Here is a 27,867-nt window from a genome sequence, read left to right on the forward strand (position 1 = left end):
GCAGGGAGACAATGGATGCCAAGGATGGAAGCTCTCATGTGTGGCAGACGTCTGCAGAGCATGAGCAGAATGCTACACAGGTGAAGGGTGGTCTTTTTCCACTTGCTGTTCTTAAAAGTGTTTTGGTAGGGTAGTTTGCTGGCCGCTAGAGAAATAAGGCCTCCTCTATAATATTGAGTGGTTGGGAGGGAGCCAGTGTGAAGAACTTTGCATGTAAAGATTAGGAAATGTTTCCGTACTTTGAATGCTCCAGTGGTTCACTGAGTTAGAACTTATTCACCATCCGTAGGTGTCACCTTTTCTGTAGCTTTCTGTCAGAGCTGACTTGATGACTCTGCCTTATTTTATGCTATTGGTCCTGAAAATTCAAACAATTGTTGGTTGCTTTGATGTTATCTAGTATGTGGTTTTGATTTTTTTAAGTGAGTAATAAAGTACAAGCTATCTTTATAATGTGAGTGGCCTTTCCTTTTTAAGTTTAGTATATAAACCTCTAAGGACAAGTTGTCCTGTTCTGAATCACCAGTTTAGACTCTTACTCAAATGCTACTGTCAGAGATGAGCTCTGGTTTTTGAATTGCTCTCAGAACCAGCTGCCTTAGCAAAGGCAAGTCTTAGCATTTTTTTTTTAATGGATTTGAGTGTTAGGATGAGTTAACAGTCATAACAAGCTGTGATTTGTATTTGACTAAAATATAATTGTTTTTGCACATTAGGATGATATATGTAAAGTTTTTAATTTAATTTTTCATTAGAACATCACCATAGCACTATTACCAAAATCAGGAAGTTAATCTTGAAACATTTAAATACGCATATCTTATTTCATTTAAGCAATATAAATATGATAATTGGTAAAATTGATCATCTGGTATGAATTTAAAGTTTCAGTCTGCAAACTTTAAAAAAAAAGCAGTGCTAGAAATAATGATGTAACAATAACAATGCTAGAAATAATGATGTAACAATGAAAACCCTTTGTAACAATAATAATGATAATAACAATAAAACAATACCAGAGATGTTTGCAGATTAATGGAGAACATTGCTTTGGTTCTCAAATAAACCATTGTGAAGTACACTTTCCTGAAGTTATCTATTTTGGTATATCTTATTTAACAAAAGGCAAAACCAAGAAAATCTGGTTGCAATGCTGTCTGTGACCAGGACCCCCATCTGTTGGTAACCAGACAATAGAAAGGTGAGATCAGGAACCCTATGAGACCTTTTCTTTCTAGTCATTTCTGCTCATAGCCAGGAATCCTGATTCTGCAAACTCTTATTTGCAGAATCTGAGTGAGGAAGGCTTGAATGTCTCATCTTTTGAGGTAATGCTTTTTCTTTTCTTCTTTTTTTTCTTTAAAAAAAAACCAAAAACAAAAACTACTGGGGATTGAACTTCTTGCATGCTAGGCAAGCACTCTATTATTGGAGCTATACCCCTGGCACTTTTTTTAAGCATTGATATTAGTTCGAAGCTTTGATGTCAGTGGCCAAATCTTGAGTCATGGAAATATAAATCTAAAAGTCACAAAATTTTCTTAATGACAATGAAAATTGAAAATATGTTTTGAGCCTAATTTTCCCAATATATAAACTTTATCTTCTTGGAAAATCAAATGTATATAGAGGCTAAAGAAAAGGTTTAGTATTTCAGTGAAGGTAGTTATATTTCTTTGGTGCTTGATTATTATATCTGGTCTCTAAGCTCTTCTCTTCCCCTGGCCTCCCCCCCACCATCTTGGGGATTAAGTTAGTTTATATCATTTTCAGACTCTTTATTTCCTACTGGAGAAAACTGACATTTAAAAGGTTAGGTCTAGCCAGGTGCTGCTGGCACACACCTCTAATGTGAGAGTGAGAGTCTAAAGATGGAAGGATCATGATTTGAGACCAGCCCAGTCAGAAAAGTTCCCGAAACCCCTTCTTAATCTATACCTGGGCACAATGGTATGCACCCTGTCACCCCAAGATGATGGTTCCAGGCCAGCTTGGTTAGAAAAGTCTGGGAGACTCTGTTTCCATTGAGAGGATATCCAGTCACCCCAGCAACAACTGGAAGCCTAAAGTAGGCAGGTCACAACTCAGGCACAAGCTTGAAAAGTGTGACCATTTCCTAAAAATATCAAGTGGAAAACTCAGTGGGAGGTACTGCTTAGTGGCATTGTACCAGAGTAGCAAGTGGAGGTTCTGAGTTCAAACCCTAGTACTGCCAATCAGGGAGGAAAAAAAAGTCCAATGCTAAGTCAGTAGAGCAATAAGAATTCCAACCTAAGAGTACCTAACTTCAATACCAGCACATAAATTATTTCTTTCCTAAATGTGTACTTTGTTCATCTGCAAGAGAGCCTTCCATATCAGGCATTAGGCCATGTGCCAAGCGGCAGCTTCTGAAATGCAATCCTCTCTCAAGCCAACCACTCAGAAAGCATTTTATAAAACTCAGTATCTACTTTTAAGATTTTTTAAGTTGAAAGGTACAAAATTATTTACTTTGGTGACAGCTTTAGTAGTTGTCCAGAACCTCTTGAAAGTATTTCATTAGGGCTGCCTGTTTCTTGTCCAGCTAGAAAGGAAGAGTTTGGTTGTACTTCGTGATTCAGCAGACATTTCCTCAGATGCCCCTTGTATGGCCTTGGAGTATGAAATAACCTGTAAGAAAGAACATGACCTTATTTTAATATGTCTGCTGCAACATAGTTCATTAGAAAGCAGATTTTTTCTATATGCTGGTACTAGTGCTTGAATTCAGAATCTTGGTACTTTCACTTAGCCTTTTTGCTCAAGGCTACCACTTGAGCCAAATCCATTTCTGGACTTTTGGTGGTTAACTGGAGGTAATAGTGAGTCTCACAGACTTACGTGTATCTGCTGGCTTTGTAATCCTCAGATCTCTGATTTCTGAGTAGTTAGGATTATAGGTATGAGCCACCAGTGCCTGGCAGAAAATGGATTTTTTTTTTTTTTAAATCAGCCCTAGGGCTTGAACTCAGGGCCTGGGTGCTATCCCTTAGCCTCTTTGTACTCAATACTAGTGCTTGACCATTTGAGCCACAGTGTCACTTCTGGATTTTTCTGAGTAGTTTATTGGAGATAAAGAGTCTCACAGTCTTTCTTTCCCTGGTTGGCTTTGAACTGATTTCCTTAGATCTCATCCTTCTGAGTAGCTAAGATTATAGGTGTGAGCCCCTGGCACCCGGCCAGAATTTTTGTAATGTGTTGAGAGCAATTGGTTTTTGAGTCTTGACACATTTGTTTTTTCACATTGCAGAATAATACATAATTTTGTATTTTTGTGGTGGTGTCATGCAGAAATTTGTGGTCACTTTTCTAGGATCAGTTAACCACCCTCTCATCACTCCCAAGGGCTTATCTGCATTAGACATTTGAAGGAAGGAGTTCAAGTCAGTGACCTAATGTTAAGCAGTAAGTCAGTGACAGAATCCTTGCCATCCTGCCTCCCAGCCTCTAGCACAGAATGAATGAAGGCACATCACATTTCTCTTCCACTGGGGATGTTTCAGAGGCTCAAGTGTGTTTCGTTAACTATATGCCTTTGTGAAATTGTTTTTGTTTTCTGAGAATAGCTGCTACATCACCTGTTTTCTCACCCCAGGTGCACTTTGTTCCGGATGCTGGAACTGTGGCTCAGATAGTCTACACTGATGACCAGGTTCGTCCACCACAGCAGGTGGTGTACACGGCAGATGGTACCTCCTACACATCAGTGGATGGTCCAGAACACACACTGGTATACATCCATCCTGTGGAAGCTGCACAGGCACGTAAAGCATTGTTTTTAATTTGCTCATTCATTCATTCACCAGCTACTGTTTGCTCTTTGCCTGTCCTAATGCTAGATGCTGATGTCAGAAAATATCCAGGTAAGATTTGTGTTCTCAAGGAGCTTATAGAACTTGGTAGAGGAAGAGGTGGTTCATGTATCTAAATAAAGGGCACTAAGGAATTAGAACACTGGTCTCATCTCACCTTTTCGCTCCAGTGCCTACTGGCTAGTTTATCACTTACCATTTATTAATAACTTTCTGATTTATAGGACCATAACAGAGCCAAGGTGTTTACTGTAAAATGTGTACACTCTCCCTCCTCCCTCTGGTACCGACCACCAAGCTTAGTCTGTTATATATTCCTGTCATGATTTTTAGTGTATATTAATTATACAAAAGGGTTTTACTGTAGTATTTCACAATGCATATATTGTACTTTAATCAGATTACCCTGTCTTGTTATGTTCCCCCTACCTTTATTATTCAATAGCTTTCAGTGAGTTCCTTTATGCCATCTTCATGTTTAGCCACAATATGTATCAATATGATTTACTTTGGCTATAATATTTTTTGTGTGTGTGTTTGTTGGTCATGGGGCCTGAATTCTGGGCCTTGATGCTGTCCCTCAGCTTTTCAGATCAAAGCTAGCACTCTACCACTTGAGCCACAGCACCACTTCTGGCTTTTTCTGGTTATGTGGTGCCAAGGAATTGAACTCAGGGCCCTCATGCATGCAAGGCAAGCACTCTATCACTGAGACACCTTCCCAGCCCCTTTGGCTATAATCTTTTTTTTTTTTGGGTCCAGTCGTGGGGCCTGAACTCTGGGCCTGGGCACTGTCCCTCAGCTCTTCAGCTCAAGGCTAGCACTCTACCACTTGAGCCACGGCGCCACTTCCAGCTTTTTTCTTTTTGCTTATGTGGTGCTGAGGAATCGAACCCAGGGCCTTGAGCATGCAAGGCAAGCGCTCTACCACTGAGCCACCTTCCCAGCCTGGCTATAATATTTTTGAAAATGTTTCCTTTTTAGTTTAGTTTATTGTCTCCTCTCTCCCCACCCCCACTCCATTCATGGAGTTTGCACTTAGGGCCTGGGTGCTGTCCCTGAGCCTCTTTATGCTCAAGGGTAGCATTCTATCACTTGAGCCACAGTACCACTTCTGGCTTTTTTTTTCTGAGTAATTTATTGGAGATAAGAGCCTCACCAACTTTTCTGCCCAGGCTGGCTTCGAACTGCGATCCGATCTCAGCCTCCTAAGTAGCTAGGATTATAGGTATGAGCTACCAGCACCCCGCTAAACACTGTTTTTTAACAAAAGTAGAAGGAACATAAACTAAGGTCTCATTGATTCTTTTGTGATAAAGTCAGTAGTTAATTTAAAAAAAAAACCTAATTATTACAAATAGACAATAATAACAGGTGAACAAATGCATCAGTGGTACTCACTATACACTGTTAAAAATGAACTATACAACTTGAGCACAAAGAGGGTCAGGGACATTGTCAAGACCCTGAGTTTAAGCCCCACAATGGACAAAAGAAGAAGAAAGAGGAGGAGGAGGAGGAGGAGAGGAGGAAGAAGAGGAAGAAGAAGAGGAGGAGGAGAAAGAGGAGGAGGGAGAGAGAGACATGTTTATATTCTAAAGAGGAATAAATCTTATGTTTATAATCCTCTTCTGTATGTTTGTGTATGTCCATCAATTTTTCACTCTATCACAATTCCTTGTGAGTATCTTTAATGTGAATGTATGTACTGTTGCTCAGACAGTTTATTATGTTTTCATGACATGTTTCCCTAATTAGTTGTAACATTCAGTCTCAAGATAGGCTTTGCTTAAGAGTACAATATTGGACTGGGAAGTTAGCTCAGTGGTAGAGTACTTGCCTCGTATGCATGAGACCCTGGGTTCTATTCCTCAGCACCACATAAGCAAAAAAAAAAAAAAAAAAGCCGGAAGTAGCACTGTGCTGAAGTGGTAAGGAGCTAGTCTTGAGCTGAAGAGCCTGAGGGACAGTGCCCAGGCCCAGAGTTCAGCTCCCATGACTGACAAAAAACAAAACCAAAAAACAAAAACAAAAAAGAGTACAATATTGAAATATTAGCCATTGGCATGGTTGGCTTATACAGTCTCTTTTGAGCCATCTGAATGAAGGCCTTTAGCCAGATGTAAGATTTCAACCTTTATATTCTGTATTAATGAACAATTACCAGCTATAATGTGAGCTAACTTTTCTTATATATATATATATATATATATATATATACATACATACATACATACACATACACATACACACACATATATATATAGTTTTGTTTCTCTGACTTTTTTTTTTCTGTCTAGACTTTGTTTACAGACCCAAGCCAGGTAGCCTATGTCCAACAGGATGCTACAGCTCAGCAGGTAAGAGCTAGTCCTGGGATCTTTTTGTTGTGAGGGGGGGAGGGGGGGGGACGGAGGGAGGGGAAGAGGGGGGGGATAATATTGTATAGCTGTGTTCCATGGATGTCTTTCTACTGTTTGCTTATTCTATCTCAGAATGCTTGTTTTATTTTATTTTGTTTTATTTTGCTTTTGTTTTTAGTGCCAATTGTGGGGCTTGAACTCAGGGCCTGGGCACTGTCCCTGAGCTTTCGTGCCCTGGATGGATTTGATCCATGTCCTTACATCTCAGCCTCTTGAGTAGCTGAGATTACAGGTGTGAGCCACCAGCTCTTGGCTTCAGAATGCTTATTTCTTCCCTTCCCTTTTATCTTTCTTTTTCCCTTCCCCCTTTCCTTTTTTTTTTTGGTGCTGGTTCTGGGGCTTGAACTCAGGGAGGGCCTAAGTACTCTCCCTGAACCTTTGTGCTTAAGGCTAGCACTCTACCACTCGAACCACACTTCTACTTCCTGCTTTTATAGTGATTAATTGGAGATAAGAGTGTCAAGGACTTTCCTACCAGGGCTGACTTCTAACTGCAATCCTTACATTTCAGCCTCTTATGTAGCTAGGATTACAGGAGTAGACCACTGGTACCTGGCAAAATGCTTGTTTCTTTTTTAAAAAAATATTTTCAATTGTTATTATAAAGGTGATGTGCAGAGGGGTTACAGTTACGTAAGTCATGTAAAGAATACATTTCTTTTTGGACAATGTCATGCCTTCTCCTCTCTCTTTTCCAGTTTGCTTGTTTGTTTGTTTTTCCTTGGTTGTGGGTCTTGAACTCTGGGCCTGGGCGCTGTCCCTCAACTCTTCAGCTCAAGGCTCTACCACTTGAGCCACAGCACCACTTCCAGTTTTCTGGTAGTTTATTGAGATAAGAGTCTCACTGACTTTCCTGCCTCGGCTGGCTTTGAACTATGATCCTCAGATCTCAGCCTCCTGAGTAGCTAGGATTACAGGCATGAACCACCCGTGCCCAGCTTTTTCCAGTTTTTTATGTGCTAAGAACATTCTCTACGCTAGCCTTGAGCTGAAGAGCTGAAGGACAGTGCCCAGGCCCAGAGTTCAGGTCCCACGACCAGACCCCCCAAAAAAAAGAGAACATTCTCTAGTTCCTTCAGTAAAAACAAAGCAAAGCATAGTGTAACATAATTCTAAAATATTATACTCAGTATTTATTGGAATAGTGGTAATAGAAAGGGATTTGTCAATGAGGCTTAAAAAAATAAGCATAAACTACAAAAGCACAATGCCTATGTGTATCATAAAATATTTATCAAAATGAACCCCAGGAGATGGAAACAAGAGGGTTTTTTTTTCATTTTTTGCTGTTTTTGTTTTCTTTTCCTTTTATGTTGTTTGTCCATTTATCTGTCTTTGGGAGAAAAAGGGGGGGCACAGAAGTGGAGGGACAAAGGGTAAACAAATGCAGCAGTGGTACTCACTAGACACTATGTTGAAAATGAACTATACAGCTTGGGGGTGGGGATGGGAGGGAAAAACTAGGAGAGCAAGGGAAGGGGTGACACTGTCCAAAAAAAAAATGCACTCTTTACCTGACTTATGAAACTGTAACCCCTCTGTATATAATCTTTATAATAACAATAATTTTTTAAATAAAAGCATAGAAGCCAGATGCTGGTGGCTTACACATGTAAAAATCCTAGTTACTCAGGAGGCTAAGATCTGAAGATTGAGGTTCAAAGGCAGCCCAGGCAGGAAACTCACTCTTTCTTTCTTTCCTTCCTTCCTTCCTTCCTTCTTTCTTTCTTTCTTTCTTTCTCTTTCTTTCTTTCTTTCTTTCTTTCTTTCTTTCTTTCTTTCTTTCTTTCTTTCTTCCTTTCTTTCTTTCTTTCCTTCCTTCCTTCCTTCCTTCCTTCCTTCCTTCCTTCCTTCCTTCCTTCCTCCCTCTCTCTCTTTCTATCTCTCTGTCTCCCTGTCTCTCTCTTTCTCCAACAGTTGAGGTTAGTGGAAAGCTCCCACTCAAAAGGGGTCTTGCCTGGTGACAGTGGCTCATGCCTGTAATCCTAGCTACTCAAGAGGTTGAGATCTGAGGATCGTGGTTCAAAGCCTGCCCGGGAATGAAAGTCCATAAGACTCTTATCTCCAATAAACTACCAGAAAACCACAAGTGGTACTGTGGCTCAAGTGGTAGAATTGAAGAGCTAAGAGACAGCGCTCAGGCCCAGAGTTCAAACCCCGTGATTGGCCAAAAAAAAAAAAAAAAAAAAAAAAAAGGTGTGTGTGGCCCTATTCTTTTTTATTGTACACTTAATAGTTGCATTAAAAAAAAACAACAACTCCTTTGAGGGGCTGGGAAGGTGGCTCAGTGGTAGAGCACTTGTCTTGCATGCCTGAGGCCCTGGGTTCGATTCCTCAGCACCACATAAGCAAAAAGAAAAAAGCTGGAAGTGGCGCTGTGGCTCAAGTGGTAGAGTGCTAGCCTTGAGCTGAAGAGCTGAGGGACAGTGCTCAGGCTTAGAATTCAGGCCCCATGACGGGACCCAAAAAAAAAAAAAAAAAAAAAGAATTATCTCCCTAATTTGGCTAGCTGGTCATAAGCAGCATACCTGGTAATTACAATTTATTCTTTTAACTCCTTTGACACAAACAGTACAGATAATAGTTACGATTGAAGTCAAAGAGCAAATACCAGGAAATAACAGTATAAAAAATCAATATACAAGACAGAAGCACTTAAGTTTGACAAAAAAAGGCAACTTTATCTCACAAGAGCAACAAGTATATAACACAAATTTGGAACATCTTGTCTTCACAGAATGTGGGGAGGTCCTGAAAACTTACAGAGTCCTGTGTAAGGAACTCAAAATTTCACTTGAAGGGGCAAAATATTACAATTTGACCAGTCAGTTTGTTCAATAGAATAAAGTACTTTTACATTCATACTAATTAAAAAAGATAACTCAGGATGCCAGAGACCACCACATTGTTCTGAAAACTGGTGAATGAAGAGAAAGCGACTAGCCTTCTCCCTGGAGTACCTCATCAATTACTTCATGAGGGTAGTGTCTTTTAAATTTTATTTTTATTTTTTTGCCAGATTTGGGGCTTAAACTCTGGGCCTAGGCTCCTTTTGCTCAAGGCTAGCATTCTACCACTTGAGCTACAGTGCCATTTCTGGCTTTTTCTGTGATTAATTGGAGATAAGGGTCTCACAGACCTTCCTGCCCTGGCAGGCTTCAAACTTCCATCCTCAGATCTCAACTTCCTGAGTAGCTCGGATTACAGGCATGAGCCACAGACACCCAGTTAGGGCAATGTCTTTATAGAAGAATTTCAACTAGTAGCTATGGCACCATTCAGATCCTCTAGTGAAATATGGATCTAGGCAGTGATTATCCATACAGTCTGAAAACATCTGTAATAGGTGATGAAAAACTTTATAATGACATGATAGAGTAGGATGGTAGCAATTTAACCTGTTAACTAATCTGCTAGCCATTTATGACTAATCTGATAGCCATTTACTATATGCCTTCTGGTGTCAGATGTGCCCTCTTCCCCCGTGCCAGATGGGAAGTATTCACAAGTCTGATTGCATCTATAGATTCCACTGCCAATTTAGAGGAAGCATGGTAGATGAATAGAACAGGTTAAAAGTTGCACTAGAATGCAATTGTCAAAATCTAGCCTATAAGAAACTCTAGGATAAGTAATTATCATTTGTTATTTGTTATTTGTTATTGTTATTTGTTGTTTTTGGTTTTCTGTGTGTTTGGGACTGAAACCAGGGTATCCTATACATGCTAAGTATTTACTACTGAGCTACATCACTGTAACCTCTGATCTGCCCCAACCCCTGACACAAATAAACCTCAAGGGCAAAGGAGAGGCAGGGGAAGTTAACAGAGATTAATTAAAGGAGACTTCAGGGATAAAGCAGGGGTGCAATATATGGCTCTTGTTTGCATCTTAATTTGAATAAACTTAATGTGAAAAAAAAGGACAGTTGGGAATATTTGATAATACTAGAGGATGGCTAATCTTTAAAAAAAATTTTATTCTCATAAAAGTGATGTACAGGGGCTGGGAAGGTGGCTCAGTGGTAGAGTGCTTGCCTTGCATGCATGAAGCCCTGGGTTCGATTCCTCAGCACCACATAAGCAGAAAAAGCTAGAAGTGGTGCTGTGGCTCAAGTGGTAGAGCGCTATCCTTGAGCTGAAGAGCTGAGGGACAGCGCCCAGGCCAGAGTTCAGGCCCCACGACCAACAACAACAATAACAAAAAGTGATGTACAAGGGAATTACAGTTACATAAGTCAGGTAGGAGTACATTTCTTTTTGGGCAATGTCACCCCTTCCCTCACACAGGATGGTTTATCTTTTAGGCATTATAATGTATAAATATAAAAGTCATTTTCTTTTAGAGATAATGTGCTTAAATTTTGTGCAGATGTATAACATCTAGGTTTTTTTTTTAATTGTCACTATAAATGTTCAAAATAACCTGTGTGAAAGAAAGAGAATAGGAGATTAGTTGAAATAAGATTGACCATTTGATAGTTGAGGTTGAGGCTGAATGATGAATATATTAGGTCTATTATATTATTCTCTTCATTTGATATATATACAGGAAAGCAATTTTTTTCCTTTTTATTATTTTGAGGCAGGGCTTTGCTAATAGCCTAGGCTAGTCTGGAACTCTTAGTATATAACCCAGGCTGATCTGTCAGACTTAAGGTCCTACTGCCTTTGCCTTCTAAGTGCTGAGATCACAGGTATGTACCACCATGATTGGCTTAGGAAAACTATTTTGCTCACATTTTCTAAATTGCTTTTGGGTAGCGAAGAAATTGATATTTCTTTTTTGTTGTTGTGTTGTTGTTGTTGTTGTTGTTTTGGGTCCGGTTGTGGGGCCTGAACTCTGGGCCTGGGGGCTGTCCCTCAGCTCTTCAGCTCAAGGCTAGAGCTCTACCACTTGAGCTACAGCGCCACTTCCGGCTTTTTTTCTTTTTGGTTATGTGGTGCTGAGGAATCGAACCCAGGGCCTCAGGCATGCAAGGCAAGCGCTCTACCACTGAGCCACCTTCCCAGCCCCGAAATTGATATTTCTTTTACTAACTTCCTTACAGGAGAATGTCACACACCCTTGCCACACTACATTCTTTTTAGATTTTGCCAATCTGATAAGCAGAATGCTATTTTGTTGTTTTAATAGTAAGGCACTGCTTTAATTAATGGTTGTGTTACCATTTACACCTCAAAGGGCCCTTCATCTTCTTCAGTCTTCAGAAACAATCTGCTTCTTTTATGTGTTGTGTGAAAAGAAAGTTGTATTCAGAGAGCTCCATGAATCTTAGCATTGGAAGACATTATTGTTGGCTTAGCATACTTTCCCCTTGCCCTCCCTTGGGATGGTACTGGGGCTTGAACTTAGGGCCTGGGTGCCATCCCAGCTTATTCACTCAAGGCTAGGACTCTAGGGCAGTTCCACTTTTACCTTTTGCTGGTTAATTGGAGAGAAATCCCAAGGACTTTTCCTGCTTTGGCAGGCTTTGAGTAGAGAGCCTCAGAGCTCAGCCTCTGAGTAGCTAGGATTACAGGTGAGAACCACTGATATTCAACCATCCTCTTTTTTTGTTGTTGTTTATTCATCTCCCTCTTTTTCCCTCCCTTTCTCCCTTCCTAATTTCCCTTCCCTTTTCCCTTCCTCTTTCCCCTTGTTCTCTTAAAAAAAAAAAAAGATTAAGGGGCTGGGAATGTAGCTTAGTGTAGAATGCTTGCCTAGCACGCATGAAACCCTGGGTTCCATTCGTCAGTACCACACAAACAGAAAAAGCTGGAAGTGGCAATGTGGCTCAAGTGATAGAGTGCTGGCCTTGAGCAAAAGAAGCTCAGGGACAGTGCCTAGGCCCTGAGTTCAAGCCCCAGGACTGGCAAAAAAATTAAATTGTTATTAAAAAGGTGATGTACAGAGGGGTTTACAGTTACATATGTCAGATAAAGATTACGTTTCTTTTTCTTTCTTTTTTTTTGGTTGTGGGACTTCAACTTAGGGCCTGAGGACTGTCCCTCAGCTCTTTTGTTTAAGGCCAGCATTTGGCCACCTTGAGCCACAGTTCCACTTACGTTTTCTAATGGTTAATTGGATAAGAGTCTCACGGACTTTTTTGCCCTGTTTGCCTTTGAACCTTGATGCTTAGATCTCAGCCTCCTGAGTAGCTAGGATTAGAAGTGTGAGCTACTAGCACCCCACCACAGTACATTTCTTTTTGGACAATGTCACCCCTTCACTCTCTTGTTTTCAGTATTTCCCCTCCCATCCTCAAGCACAAATTGTTTTTGTTTTTGTTTTTTGGGTCCGGTCGTGGGGCCTGAACTCTGGGCCTGGGCGCTGTCCCTCAGCTCTTCAGCTCAAGGCTAGCGCTCTACCACTTGAGCCACAGCGCCACTTTCGACTTTTTTTCTTTTTGGTTATGTGGTACTGAGGAATCGAACCCAGGGCCTCATGCATGCAAGGCAAGTGCTCTACCACTGAGCCACCTTCCCAGCCCTCTCAAGCACAAATTGTATAGTTCATTTTCAACTTCGTGTCTAGAGAGTCCCTCTGCTGCATGTGTTTACCCTTTGGCCTTCCATTTCTGGGACTCTGCCGCCCTTAACGAGATAAATGAACAAACAAGTCACAAAGAAAAGAAAACAAAAACAACAACAAAGAAAAAAAACCTCATTTCCTTTCCTGGAGCTCATTTTAATTAATATTATTTTATATGATCAGATGCACATAGCCATTTACTGTCTTTCGCTCTTTCTCCTTTCCATTTTTTTCCCTCCCTCCCTTTCTCCCTCTTCTAGTTTTGAAGCTTGAGATTGAACCCAGGGCTTCTCTTGTATTAAACACATATTGTACCACTGAGCTGCACCCCATATGCCCTGCATCTTTCTTAATTTCAGTTTCCTTTCAAGCAGCAGAGCTTTTACTTCTCTCACACCTCGGTGGCTGTCACTTTAACTCAGTGACCTGGATAAATTCTGGATAGAAAGTTGAGATGAAGGTTTAACCTAGATGATTGTTACATTTTTCTTTTCAATATTCCCTCCCCCCCCCAAAAAAAAAAAGATTTATTTTCAATTGTCTTTACTGGTGACAAGATCTGTTTAGAGTCCTTTTCATGTGTGCATTTGTTCCTTGGGAAAAAAGGCAACACGGTTTCAGATAGAGATTCTTAGTCTCATCTGTGGCTCCCCACATAGTGAGAAGAAAATATGTTGCTTTGAGAACTGTTCTCAGTAGGAACTGAGAAACAGTCTGTCATGCTTACTGCTGTCTAGTGCAGTGGCTCCTATTTTACCTCCTACATAAATTGAATCCTGAAATGCATTGTGTAGTTTTGGAAATAATTACAGATGCCGCATTAAGTGGGAAGGAGAAAGTACACCATAGGTTTGACCAGTTTTCCCCCCTTTCATTGTGTTTGGTTGTACATGACACAGTGAGCAGGACTAAAACATTTCATTTCTCCTTTTCCTCTGAGTAGAATCAGCACACAGTTGTGTACCTACCCACTGCCTGGCTGTTACCTTAGGAGCATGTGCCCTGGCATTCAGGATGCATGGTTGGGCAGTGGGGGCTGTTTACTTTCTCAGTGTCCTCTTCAAATTGACTGAATTCCAAAGGGGCCATTATGACATAGTGGAAAAGCAGGGCAGAGGCAGACTTTGAATCTCATTTTGCCACTTAGGAGTTATGTGATTAACATATGGCCTCAGAGGAATTTAAATGTATGCCTAGTACTCAGTAAATGTCAGTTGAGTTTGAATTAGGTAAATAATTTGCCATGCAGCAAGCTGTGTGCTTAGGTCTGTGCTGGGTAGAAATCTACCATTCTTATCTAGAAATGATACCGTTAACATTTTTATTCCTTTTCAACAGTAGCTCTTGTGATTCTGTTAGAGGTCCCACTCTGCTGTAGTATTAGACCTTAAAGATAATGTGGAAACCTTGGAGTCTTGCTTGTGCCAGTTTTTTAGGAGTGCTGCAGCAGGGCAGGAGGAAGCGAAGGTTGGGATGATTTTGATGTCTGGTTTTCCAGCAGTGGCTAGAAGCCAGCAGCAAGCTTCTGTACAAGAGCCCTTTAACAGCCTGTGTTGAGGGGGGAAAAACAAAACAAAACAAAAAGCCAAAACAGTAATATCACAGCTTCACTAGAATGACTCTGAGCTGCTGGATTCATTCTTTTAGGTTGGCTGTGCCAAGAGATAAAGAACTTATAAGACACAGAGGGGTATGCATACTTTGGTTTGTTAAATGTGTGATAACATTCTTTACTAACTGTGGCATTAGATTTAAATGGTTTAGAATAAAGGGCCAGGCAATAAACTGCTCTGCCACAGGAGTAGGAAAACAGCTGCCTCCTGGCAGGATGTGGGGAGGAGCCAAAGAAGTCACGTGATCAGAAGTCTCTATCCTATCCATTGTAGAGTCCTTGCCCGCAGTAGGCATTTTATTCTTTTTTTGTTGAAGCTGATGGAGAATGTCCTAGAATGTAGCCCTCCCACGAAAGACTTCCTGAGAGGCCAGAAGCAGAATTTGATACAAACACCTGGCCCTTCAGGTTGAATGAATGCTAAAACATGTACATGCTGAGTGTAATGGGTCATGCCTGCAGTCCAAGCTATTCCTACTTGGGAGGCTAAAGTAGGAGGAGCACACATTTGAGACTAGCCTGAGTGACTTACTGAGACATTTTCTCAAAATAAAAAAGATCTGGTAGCTGTGTGCTGTTGGCTCATATCTGCAATCCTAGCCACTTAGGAGGCTGAGGTTTGAGGATTGAAGTTTGAAGCCAGCCAAGTCAGGGAAGCCTATAAGACTCTTATCCCCAATTAACCGGCAAAATGCTGGAAGGGAAGCTATGGCTCAAATGACAGTGCACCAACCTTGAGTGAAAAATTTAAAGAGACAGTGCCCAAGCCTTGAGAAATGGGGAAAATAAAAGTCTGAGGATATAGCCCAATGGTAAACGTTTGTCTAGCCTGCATGAGGCTCTGGGACCAGTATCTAATACTGCCAAACTAAGAAAAAAATGCATGTCTGTCTAGGCAGCATAGCCTAGGCCCCATCTCTTATAAAGTTTTTGGATTTACATACGCAACATAGAAAGGATATGTGAATAGCAATAAGGAGTCCCTCTACATACCCAAGGAGAAAGAGGTCATTTCTTTTTCTTTATTTTATTTCTTTATTTTTTTGGTCGGTCATGGGGCTTGAACTCTGGGCCTGGGCACTGTCCCTCAGCTCTTTAGCTCAAGGCGAGCACTCTACCACTTGAGCTACAGTGCCACTTCCGGTTTTCTGGTGGTTTATTGGACATAAGAGTCCCATGGACTTTCATTCCTGGGTTGGCTTTGAACCTCGATCCTCAGATCTCAGCCTCCTGTGTAGCTAGGATTATAGGCATGAGCCACTGGTGCCTGGCCTGAAAGACGTCATTTCTATAAAGGCCAAGTATATTTGAACAAACTTACTCTATTGAACATCTATTACATGCTCAACAGTCCTGTTTTTTGTTTTTGTTTTTGTTTTTGTCAGTCGTGGGGCCTGAACTCTGGGCCTGGGTACTGAGCTCTTCAGCTCAAGGCTCAAGGCTCGTGTTCTACCACTTGAGCCACAGCACCACTTCTGGCTTTTTCTGCTTATGTGGTGCTGAGGAATTGAACCCAGGGCCTCATACATGCAAGGCAAGCACTCTACCACTGAGCCACCTTCCCAGCTCCAGCAGTCCTGTCTTTTTTTTTCTTTAATTATATTTAACCCATGTTTTATTCAGTTTATTTCTGAAAATGGTTTTTACACACAAATCTGGAGAGTCTTACTTTTAATAATGAGAGTGAAGAGCAGTTTTCATTAAAATCATCTCAGGAAATCAGGCATAAACCAGAATACAAAACTAAATATAGGCTCATCTAATGATAAAACATCACATTGCAGAATTTCTTTTTTTCCTATTTTTATTTATTTTTTTAAATTTTTAAATTTTTTAATTATCTTTAACTAGTTGTACAAAGAAGTTCCTATTTTACAAAACAGTATATGAATTAGTACAGAGTGTCTGACAGTATTGTCACCCATCTCTCTTTTTTTTTTTTGCTTTTGTACATTATTTATTTATTTTTCTTTTTTATTGTAAAGATACTATACAGAGGGTTACAGTTACATGAGTGAGGTAATGAGTACACTTCCTCTTGAACATTGTTACCCCCTCCATTGTTTTCCCCCTACCATCCCCTCCCTCCCTCCCTTCCCCGAGGTTCTTTTTTTTTTTTTTTTTGATTGTGATTACATAATTTCCGGAAATTCACAGTATTGTGGAATAATGATGCTCATTTAAAGTCACAAGTTCATTCTAACTTTCCTGGAGCAAATTGTCTATCACAGTCTGTAATCTATAACGGTGCTCACATGTTATATACCATATATGTGATCAGTAGCATGGGGATATTTAGTAGTTCACCCATCTCTCTTAACCCATCCCTTCTCTCACTTTTTTTTCTTTAATTGAGATTAGGTGGTTACATAAATTTCACATATTTCACAATATTGTGGAATAGTGATACTTAGTTAGAGTCACAAACACATTTTAATTTTCACAAAGCAAATTGTCATTATCATGGTCTATACAGTTTATGAATTCTATGAGCTTTGACATTAGAAGTTATTTATTCCACATCAGGTGATGTTTGCATTTCTTTCCTTTTGCTTAGTGTGGGCTGTTCCCACTTATTCTGTTCCTCCTCCTGGCTTCCCTCTGTTGTGTGCATGTATCTACCATATATATGGTCCAGAACATGGAGTCATTTAGCAATGATATGACAAAATGGGTAGCTGTCCTTTGTTTCTTGAGTCCTGTTTGCCATATCTTCTTGTATTTTGGCTTTAGAATCCACATACCAAGGAGACCATGTGCCATTTGTCTCTTTGTTCTTTGCTTACTTCGCTCAAAAAAATCTGATCTATTTCCATCCATTTCCCTGCAAATGCCATTATTTTGTCCTTTCTAATGGCTACATAATATTCCATTATATGTAGATACCACAATTTTTGGATCCACTCATCGGTAGTGGGGCATTTGGGTTGTTTCCAAATCTTGGCTATTGTGAACAGTGAGTAGTCCTGTCTTTTAAAGTCATTCAAGTATGTAGTGTTACAGTGATCCTTAAAGGACCCACAATACGCACCAAGCATGATAGTGCACATTTGTAATTGCAGCACTTGAGAGGCAGAGCCAGGTTGAGGACAATGAGTGCTACATGGTGAGACCTTGTTCCAAAAAACCAAGGGCTGTGAATAAAGCTCAGTGGCAGAGCCCTTGCCTGGCATACATAGTGTTCAATCCCCAGTACTGAAAAGGAGAGGACTTGTAATCTCTTATTGACACTGAACACTAAATGTCAAACATTCTACTACTTTTTGTACATATTGTTTCACTTAATTCTCACAATAACCAATGTGGTATGTGTTAGTGTGTCTATTTCATAGACATATAACATAGGAGCTTAGTAACTTACTAAGTATTAGGGCCAGGATTTGATTCTAAATCTGCCTCCAGAGCCCATGGCCTGCTCAGTGAGGTGCCGTTGGAGAGGCAAGATGGACTTTTGGGAAAATGTAAACTGGTAGACAAGTGGATGATTATTTGCACTGGATAGTAAGCTATACTGGTTGGCTCATGTATGAGATGTCAGAATCAAGATTCTAAAAGATCTTGGCAGACCGAAAGAACAGATAAAAATAATAAAATGAAATTTGCTGGAGAGATGCAAAATTCCCCATTTAAGTAAAGATCAACTTTTTAAGACTTGAGGAGGGAGAAGATGTTTTGTGTGCTCTGTGAGGGAATAAAAGAATCCAGCATTTTTACTTATCTGCCAGTTCAAATCAAGTTTGCAGTAGAGCAATGGCTGACACAGGTACTAGTGCAATCTAAAGCTTCATTCAGGCAAATATAGAAATGGCCAAGGCTTGGGTGGGGAGACAGGGGGAGGATGGGAAGGGATGGGAAGGGGAAACAAAGGAGGAGGCTACAATGCTTGATAAGAAATGTACTTATTATCTTGCCCATGTAATTGTAACTCCTCTGTACAGTATTTTCACAATAAATAAATAAATAAATAAAAAGAAATGGCCAGGGAAGAAATGAAGACAGGATGATAAGGGATCTAGGGTACCAGTGGCTCACAACTGTAATCCCAGCTACTCAGGAGTCTGAGATCTGAGGATCTTGGTTCAGAGCCAACCCAGGCTGAAAAGTTCATGAGACTCTTTTATCTCCAATTAACTACACATAAAAGAAAAAAGAAAAAAAAATCTGGAAGTGGAGCTGTGGCTCAAGTGGTAGAATGCTAGCCTTGAGCAAAAAGAAACCTCAGAGACTGTGCCCAGGCTGAGTTCAAGCCCAAGGCTGGTGTGCACATACACTATGTATACAGGGATGATAAGGGAGCTGAAAGTTCAGCTGTGAAAAAGGAAGGAATGGATTAGAGTAATCAAATACGATTCATATGATAGAATGGTTAGGCTTCCTACTTAATCTCAAAGTAAAGTCCTAGCTCCTGGCCAGTGCACAGGTGAATATGGGACATGTGGATTTCACAAAGCTGTCATTGGCTGTTCCAAAATGATCTTGCAATCTAGTGAGGCAGTGGGGTTCATAGCTTATGGAAATCTGGCTTGTAGGAGAAAAAGGGAGGCCTAGAGGCATCAGAGGTGTTTCACTGGGAAACTGAATATAATTGCATTTAGAGGGGCTGGAAAAGTGGCTCAGAGTGCTTGCCTTGCATGCATGAGGCCCTGGGTTCGATTCCTCAGCACTACATAAGCAAAAAGAAAAAAGCCAGAAGTGGCGCTGTGGCTCAAGTGGTAGAGTGCTAGCCTTGAGCTGAAGAGCTGAGGGACAGTGCCCAGGCCCAGAGTTCAGGCCCCATGATCGGACCCCCCCCCAAAAAAAAAATTGCATTTAGAAGATTGGTGTGGGCCGAGTGCTGGTGGCTTACAACTGCAATCCTAGCTATTCAGGAGGCTGAGATCTGAGGATCACAGTTCAAATCTGGCCTGGGCAGGAAAGTCCATGAAACTCTTATCTCTAATAAACCACCAGAAAACCGGAAGTGGCGCTATGGCTCAGGTGATAGGGCATTCACCTTGAGCTGAAGAGCTGAGGGACAGTGCCCAGGCCCAGAGTTCAAACCCCAGTACTGATTTTAAAAAAAGTTTGGTGTGGGATGAGCATTCTAATAGAGGAAAACAAAAGGGAGTAGTGGCATATTTGTTTGATTTATTGACTGGGAGGAGTGCATGGCTTGAGTATGACCTATATATGAGCTTTGGAGCAGAAGGGATGAGATTGAAAAAAAAATCTAGGGTAGTATATAATCCTGTAACACATTTGAGGAGCAGGAAAACTTGGTAAGTTACAGACCATTTTCAGCCTGTGTATTTGATCAGCTAATATTAACAGTAATCTAATACATCATCCAGTACAGCTTATTTACCAGACTGACTTCATGAAGAAACTAATAGGCACCTCTTTCTTTCCTAAACTTCAGCCACTTTGAAGTGTTTGAAAGAGGAGCTCAACCATTACGAATTTATCAATCACATATTGTAGCTATTTCAGTTTTAAAAGTAAAGTTGGGCGGGGCGCCGGTGGCTCACGCCTGTAATCCTAGTTACTCAGGAGGCTGAGATCTGAGGATTGTGGTTCAAAGCCAGGTTCAAAGCCAGCCCGGGCAGGAAAGTCCATGAGACTCTTATCTCCAATAAACCATTAGAAAACCGGAAGTGGCTCTGTGGCTCAAGTGGTAGAGCGCTCGCCTTGAGCTGAAGAGCACAGGGACAGCACCCAAACCCAGAGTTCAAGCCCCATGACCGACCCCCCCCCCCCGCAAAAAAAAAAAAAAAAAACATAAAGTTGGAAGGATGGAAGTGTGGCTAAGCAATAGAGCACTTACTAGCATGTGTGAGTCTGCATTCTGCATGTATGCGCACGCACAAACGCACGCAAAGAAAACACAGTCAAAGTGATTAAGGAGAGGACACACCCTTGTGTGGTGGCCTGCCTGAAAGGGCAGGAAATATCCCCACCACAGATTTAGCTCAGATGTGAAGACTAAGATGCTACTCATACCCCAGGAGACAATGTAAAAAGCACCATCTATGTTCCTGTACACTACTTGGGAAATTCCTGGGGAGGCAGGGAAGGCTTGAGGAGCAAGAAGAGGAGCATGGGTTACCCTGAGGTTAAGGGGTAGAGACAGATCTTAGAGATACTGGGGTCTTAGTCCGATGCAGGTGGCTTACACTTGTAATTCTGGCTACTCAGGAGACTGAGATCTAAGGATTGCAGTTTGAAGCTAGCCTGGGCTGGAAATTTAGGGAGATTTTTATCTCCAATTATCCAGCAAAAAGCTGAAAGTGGAGCTGGGGATCAAGAGATAGAGTGCTAGCCTTGATCAAAAAACAGGTAAAGGAGTGCACCCAGGCCCTAGCCTCAGTACCAATACCAAAAAAGAAAAACAAAGATATAGAATCTTGTTGGATTTAAACTGCCTTTTGGTATCAAAGGACAGAGAAATAGGATTTCTTTTCAGCCCTGCCATCATACGGGCCAGAAGGGGAGGAGGGAGGACTGAGCTTAAAAGCTACAAATGGAAGCCATTTTTGCAGGGCCTTTACAGGAGCTAGCAGGAAGAATCTATTTCACCATGACTGTTTTTGTTCTGTATGCACATGAGTCCTAGATGACTAGGAGAGGTGTCAATTCACTTTGTCCTTTAAACTTATGTGCTGGTCTCATTACCTGCCTGCGCATTGCCAGGTGCTGCCTTCCATTGAGAGCGTGGATGGTTCCGATCCTTTGGCAACGCTGCAGAACCCCATTGCTAGACTGGAGGCAAAAGATGAAGAGGATGAGGATGAAGATGAGGATACTGATGATGAAGAGGAAGAAGATGGTGAAGACACAGATCTGGATGACTGGGAACCAGACCCACCCCGGCCCTTTGACCCCCATGACTTGTGTAAGCCTCTTCCTTCCTTCCTTCCTTCCTTCCTTCCTTCCTTCCTTCCCTCCTTCCTTCCTTCCTTCCTTCCTTCCTTCCTTCCTTCCTTCCTTCCTTCCTTCCTTCCTTCCTTCCTTCCTCCCTCCCTTCCTTCCTTCCTTCCTTCCTTCCTTCCTTTCCATCTGTCTTTTCTTTCTTTTCTTCTTCTTCTTTTTTTTTTTCTTTGGTCAGTCATGGTTTTGTGTGTGTTTTTTTTTTTTTTGGGGTCCGGTTGTGGGGCCTGAACTCTGGGCCTGGGCGCTGTCCCTCAGCTCTTCAGCTCAAGGCTAGCGCTCTACCACTTGAGCCATAGCGCCACTTCCGGCTTTTTTCTTTTTGCTTATGTGGTGCTGGGGAATCAAACCCAGGGCCTCAGGCATGCAAGGCAAGCGCTCTACCACTGAGCCACCTTCCCAGCCCCAGTCATGGTTTTGAACTCAGGGCCTGGGCACTCTCCTTGAGGAGCCACAGATCCACTTCTGGTGGTTTTTTTGGAGATCCTCAGATCTCAACCTCCTGAGTAGCTAGGATTACAGGCGTGAGCCCCAGCGCCTATCTGATGTAAGCATTTTCTGTGTGTCTAAGTATGAACATAGTTCACACACACTGAGACTCTCCTAGTCCTATATAGCACTGCCATGTTCTTTGTGGATGTATTCCTTTCAGTCTTCCAAGTAGCCTGGGAGAAGGCTAGGACATTCAGGTTTTCTGATTTTATTGATGAAGGAACTGAAGCCCAGAAAAGTTTAGGCAGCTTGTTTAAGGTCATGGAAGTGTGAATCGGGGATCAACCATTCACTTCTGGGTCTCTGATACCAAACCACTATGGCAAGTTAGCCCAGTACTAAACTGTTCAGCCATTTAAGCTCTAAAGGTTTATCTTTCTTAATCCTTTGAAAATGCTTATCCTTAAGTTAGAATGTGTTTGTGACTTTAGCTGAGCATCACTATCCCACAATACTGTGAAATTTGGGAAATTGTGTAACCACTTAATCACAATAAAAAAATTGGAAAAAAAATGCTTATCCTTCTAGGAACTGGTGGCTCATGCCTATAATCTTAGATATTCAGGAGATTGAATTCTGAGGATCACAGTTCAAAGCCAGCCCAGGCACATAAATCTAAGAGACTATTCTAATTAACCAGCAAAAAGCTGGAAGTACAGGTTTGGCACCAGTGGTAGAACACCAGCCTTGAGTGTAAAAGCCAAGAAAGAGTGGCAGGCCCTGAGTTAAAGCTCTAGTACTGGCACACACACATACATACACACACATCTGCTTACTCTGTCCCAGGGCCTAGGGCTCCACACTTCCTATTGTATTTGATATACTCCATTTATGAGCGTGTTGGTTGAGGTGGTGTTTGTACATTGAGAATCTAGAGTTCAACTCTAGTCTGTCCCCACACTTCATCTTCCATCAGCAAATCATTGTTCCTTTTCATAGATTTTTATGCTTCATGCATTTGAGTGATTGAGGCTATTCATAGAGCCTTGTGGCTTTGTGCTGATTCTCCTGGGCCTTCTCTGTGGTGCTGGTAAAAGCTGTCTGTATGAAGCTGGTATTCAGCCTCATGTCTAATCCCCATCTAACAGAGGTCTTCCTTGTTTCATCCCCCCCCCCCTTGAATTCCAGGCATCTCCTAAGCCAAATGCACTGAAAGCTTCTTTACCTTATAAATATTAACACAAAGTCACTCTCTATTGTTTGAGAATTGTACAGTTGGAAAATACCTAAACCAGGTCATCACATACCCAGAGGGGGTGAAACCTGAAGAGAATGAACTCTGTGTGGCCTGGTCACTTTCTCCTGTTTTGTGGCTTTGAGCATCTCATTGAGTTAGCTAACTTACTGCTGGGAGGGAGGAAGGGAGGGAGTGTGCCTGGTTGGAGCAAACTAAATTCTATAATGAGCTGAAAATTCATGTCCTGTCTGGGCTGGGATATTGTGTCATCCAAAGGAATGAAGAACCAGGGTTGTTAAATTCACTCAGTGTAGCCTCATCAGACAAAACCATTTGTAAACTCATGGACTCTACCCTTTTGAGGAAATTGATTAAACTGTATTGTCTGGATTGTTTTTTTTCCTAACAGCTTTATTGAAGTAATTTTCTCATTAGATTTTACAACATGTAGCTTATAAGCACTAATTTTTTAAAATTTTACAATTGGTTTATAAATTTTGTGCTCACTATTTGAGGTATCAACTAACAGAGAAATAAGTCACAGCTTGCATATTATTTTTGACAAGCAGAGGCAAATTTTGCCTGATTTTAGAGGAAATTGACAGCATTTTTATTGGCCTATGAAAGCTAATGGATTACAATGGAATGAGTAGTGCCTTTGTAGCATTAATTGAATTTTGGCCTGATAACTTAGATTTATTCGTGTGTGTGTGTGTGTGTGTGTGTGTGTGTGTGTGTGTGTGTGTGTGTGTGTGTGTGTGTGTGTGTGTGTGTGTGTGTGTGTGTGTGTGTGTGTGTGTGTGTGTGTTGGGTGAGAGGTGGGGGAAGTTATATGTCAGAACTTTTTACCTGAGATCAACTCATGTCAAGGAATTTGACTACTTAAGGGTTTTTTCTTTTGCAGGGTGTGAGGAGTGTAACAATGCCCACTCATCAGTGTGCCCAAAGCATGGGCCCTTGCATCCCATTCCCAACCGGCCTGTGCTCACTCGGGCCAGAGCAAGTCTCCCCCTGGTCCTCTACATAGACAGGTTTCTTGGAGGAGTGTTCTCCAAAAGGCGAATTCCCAAGCGTACCCAGTTTGGCCCTGTGGAGGGACCCCTGGTTAGGGGATCGGAGCTGAAAGACTGTTACATTCACCTAAAGGTAATTGCTGCTTTCTCCATTACTCTTGTTCTGGTAAAGCTTTTTTGGGATTACTTATTTTCTTACTGAGTCTTTCTCCCCGCCCTCCCACCCCCACCCCCTTTGGTTGCTCTTGGAGCTTGAACTCAGGGACTGGGCACTGTCTCTAAGCTCTTTTGCTCTAGGATACCATTGTACCACTTTGAGTCAGAGCTCCATTTCTGGTTTCCTGCTGGTTAATTGGAGATAAGAGTCTTATGGACTTTCTTGCTTGGGCTGGCTTTGAACCATGATTTTCAGATCTCAGCCTTCTGAGTAGCTAGGATTACAGGCATGAGCCATCAGCGCCTGCTGAGTCATATTTCATTGCATAGTGGTTATTTGCTGATAGTTTATTTTCTTTCTTTCTTTCTTTCTTTCTTTCTTTCTTTCTTTCTTTCTTTCTTTCTTTCTTTCTTTCTTTCTCTCTCTCTCTCTTTCTTTCTTTTCTTTCTTTCTTTCACTAGTGCTCTACCACTTGAGCTACAGCGCCACTTTCGGTCTTCTGGTGGTTTATTGGAGATAAGAGTATCACACTTTTCTGCTTGGACTGGCTTTGAACCACAATCCTCAGATCTCAGCCTCCTGAGTAGCTAGGATTATAGGCGTGAGCCACTGGCACCAGCTTTGGTAGTTTTCTGTATATGCTTAATTTGTTTTAAATGGAAATTTGCTATCAATAAAATGGAGATGGTAATTTCAGCTTCTTAAGGCATTATCTGAAACATTCTGAGAGCTGTAGTTCTTAGGGGCCAGTAGTAGTTTTCTAGGAATACCATAATAAAATGACACAGATTTTAAATGGAAAAGCTGGAAGGCCAAGATCAAGGTGTTAGGGTTGGTTTCTTCTCGGCCTCTTTTTGGCTTGCAGATGGCTACTTTCTTACTGTGTTCTCATAGGGTCTTTTCTCTGTGTTTGTGTGTCTGCTTTCTTATGCCTTCTCCTTATATGGTCCAGTCACAATGGGCCCACCCTAATGATGTCATGTTAGTCAGCTCTTTAAAGTTCTTGTCTCCAAATATAGTCACAGTCTGATGTATTGGGAGTTACAGGTACTGAGAATTTCAAGTGCACTCATGTTCTGAGGTACTGGGGGTTGTAGGACTCCCACGTGATTTTGAGGGGGAGGATTCACAAATTTAGCCTACAACTGACACTAATAGTTTTTATCTTTTTTCATTTGCTTTTTATAAATTACTTTGACTGGAATACAAGGATAATTATGTACACATATGTAATCAGTTGTGTGCCTGTAATGTTTGTAAGAAACCACTTTTCAATTCTGAAACACATCTATCCTCCTGATTTTTTTTTGTTGTTGTTGTTTAAGAATAGCACACTATAGCTGGGCGCCGGTGGCTCATGCCTGTAACTCTAGCTACTCAGGAGGCTGAGATCTGAGGATTATGGTTCAAAGCCAGCCTTGGCAGGAAAGTCCATCATGGGGCCTGAAATCTGGGCCTGGGCGCTGTCCCTCAGCTCTTGAGCTTAAGGCTAGTTCTCTACAACTTGAGCCACAGCACCACTTCCGGCTTTTTCTGCTTATGTGGTGCTGAGGAATGGAAACCAGGGCCTCATGCATGCAAGGCAAGTGCTCTACCACTGAGCCACCTTCCCAGCCCCATAAGACTCTTATCTCCAATCTTATCACCAGAAAAAAGTGGCACTGTGGTTCAAGTGATAGAGTGCTTGCCTTGAGCTAAAGTGCTCAGGGACAAAACCCAGGCCCAGGGTTCAAGCCCCACCACTGATGACAAAAAAATAAAAGAAAGAAAAGAAAAAGAAACACTGTATGTTGATGTCTGTGTATTTTGATCTCCAATGTTCACATTTGATTCTTTTGCTTTTCTGTCTGCTCTTGCAATAGATACTTTGGAGAAAGCTAAGAAATCACAGCAAGAGGGGGTGAATACTTGAGTTTATTATTTTTTTTTAATGCCAGTCTGGGCTTGAACTCAATGCCTGGGCACTGTCCCTGAGCTTTTTTGCTCAAGGCTAGTGCTCTAGTGCTTGAGCCAAAGCTCTACTTCTGGCTTTTTGGTGACTGACGGGATAAAAGTCTAAAGAACTTTCCTACCTGGACTGGCTTTGGACCATGATCCTTAGATCTCAGCCTCCTAAGTAGCTACAGTTATAGGCATGAGCCACATGTGCCCCAGCTAGTCCCTAAGCTTCTTCTTTAAGGCTAGTACTGTGCCAGTGAGCCACAGCTCCACTTCTGGCTTTTTGGTGGCCAGTTGGAGATAAGAGTCTCCAGCCAGCCTGCCTGGGCTGGCTTTGACTGTGAGCCACCGGTATCCACAAAAAATGTAACTTTATGAAGAGAAACATCTGTCTCTGGGCTGCATGGATATAGTTGATTCTGGAAAGGAGGCAGCATATGATGAGTTGGAGAATATTATGCTTGCATTCCCTAGTGTATTTAGAGCATTTTTTGTTGTTTTAGCATTAACCTAAATCATGCAGTTAAATTGTATAGATTTTTCCTGATAATTCTCCTAAAGGTGTACTCTCCTTTATGTTTAGCAAGTAACAATTCTAGTATCTTTTCAGGTATAAAGAGAAAACTCAGGTTGAAAGATTAATTTAAGATCTATCTATCTATATCTATAAATACATGTCATACTGAAGAGTTTGTAGCTTTTTACTTTCTCTTTGGACGCAGGTTTCTCTTGATAAAGGGGACAGAAAAGACAGAGATTTGCATGAAGACCTCTGGTTTGAGTTGTCTGATGAGACCCTTTGTAACTGGATGATGTTTGTACGTCCAGCCCAGAACCACCTTGAGCAGAACCTGGTGGCTTACCAATATGGCCACCATGTGTATTATACAACCATAAAGAACGTGGAGCCCAAGCAGGAACTAAAGGTACAGTGCTAGATCCACAGTGCCATCTGCTAACAACTGATGGGTTTGGGCTGCAATATGGTCCTTTCCTGGTAACTCACTTTATTTTCTGAGCTTTCCTTCAGGGGATTGGTTCCAGGACAATTCCCCCGTCTTCCCCCCCCCCCCCCCCCACACACACACTGACACCAGAATCCATGGATGCTCAAGTCCTTTATATAAAGTATTGGAGTCTTTGCATTGAATCTTTTCACATCCTTCCATATATTTTAAATAATCTCTAAATCTTTTCTAGATTGATACCTACCATAATACAAATGTTGTTTTTGTTTTTGGTTTTTTTTTGGGTCTGGTCATGAGCCTGAACTCTGGGCCTGGGCGCTGTCCCCCAGCTCTTCAGCTCAAGGCAGCACTCTACCACTTGAGCCACAGCGCCACTTCCGGCTTTTTTTTTTTTTTTCTGTTTATGTGGTGCTGAGGAATCAAACCCAGGGCCTCATGCATGCAAGGCAAGCACTCTACTACTGAGCCACCTTCCCAGCCCCATATATATGTTTTTTTATTGTAAAAATACTGTACAGAGGAGTTACAGTTACTTGAATAAGATAATGAGTACATTTCCTATTGAACATTATTACCTCCTCCTTTGTTTTTCCCCTGCCATCCCTTCTCTCCTCACCTCTCCAACTCTTTCCTCCCAACCCCCCAAAGTTGTAAAGTTTGTTTTCAACATAGTGTCTTGTACATCTCATTGTTACAATGGGTCAACCTGTATCCTTATTTCAGCATTTTGTTATTTCCCTTTCCCTCTCCACATTAGAAAAATGTATATACAAGATGCAGGGCACCAGAATCAAATACAGTGAAAACAAGGTATTTTATATGGTAGGGGAAGAAC

At 41.5% G+C, this 27,867-nt stretch overlaps 1 protein-coding gene across 2 annotated transcripts in view; it reads left to right on the forward strand.

Annotated features, from left to right (window-relative positions):
- The window catches only part of Prdm10 (PR/SET domain 10), a 113,075-nt gene that overhangs the window by 33,145 nt on the left and 52,063 nt on the right, over nt 1-27,867 (forward strand). For both annotated transcript variants that reach the window (XM_070038363.1, XM_070038364.1), the window contains exons 3-8: nt 1-80; nt 3,617-3,781; nt 6,134-6,193; nt 21,051-21,252; nt 23,861-24,102; nt 26,787-26,990. The exon at nt 1-80 is cut by the window's left edge and continues 110 nt beyond it. In XM_070038363.1, coding sequence (XP_069894464.1) covers nt 12-80; nt 3,617-3,781; nt 6,134-6,193; nt 21,051-21,252; nt 23,861-24,102; nt 26,787-26,990 — 942 coding nt within the window. In that variant the 5' untranslated portion in view covers nt 1-11. The remainder of the gene's footprint in view (nt 81-3,616; nt 3,782-6,133; nt 6,194-21,050; nt 21,253-23,860; nt 24,103-26,786; nt 26,991-27,867) is intronic.

Source organism: Dipodomys merriami, unplaced genomic scaffold (assembly GCF_024711535.1).
Source record: "Dipodomys merriami isolate MVZ:Mamm:240054 unplaced genomic scaffold, mDipMer1.0.p SCAF_29, whole genome shotgun sequence".
NCBI classification, from domain to species: Eukaryota; Metazoa; Chordata; class Mammalia; order Rodentia; family Heteromyidae; genus Dipodomys; species Dipodomys merriami.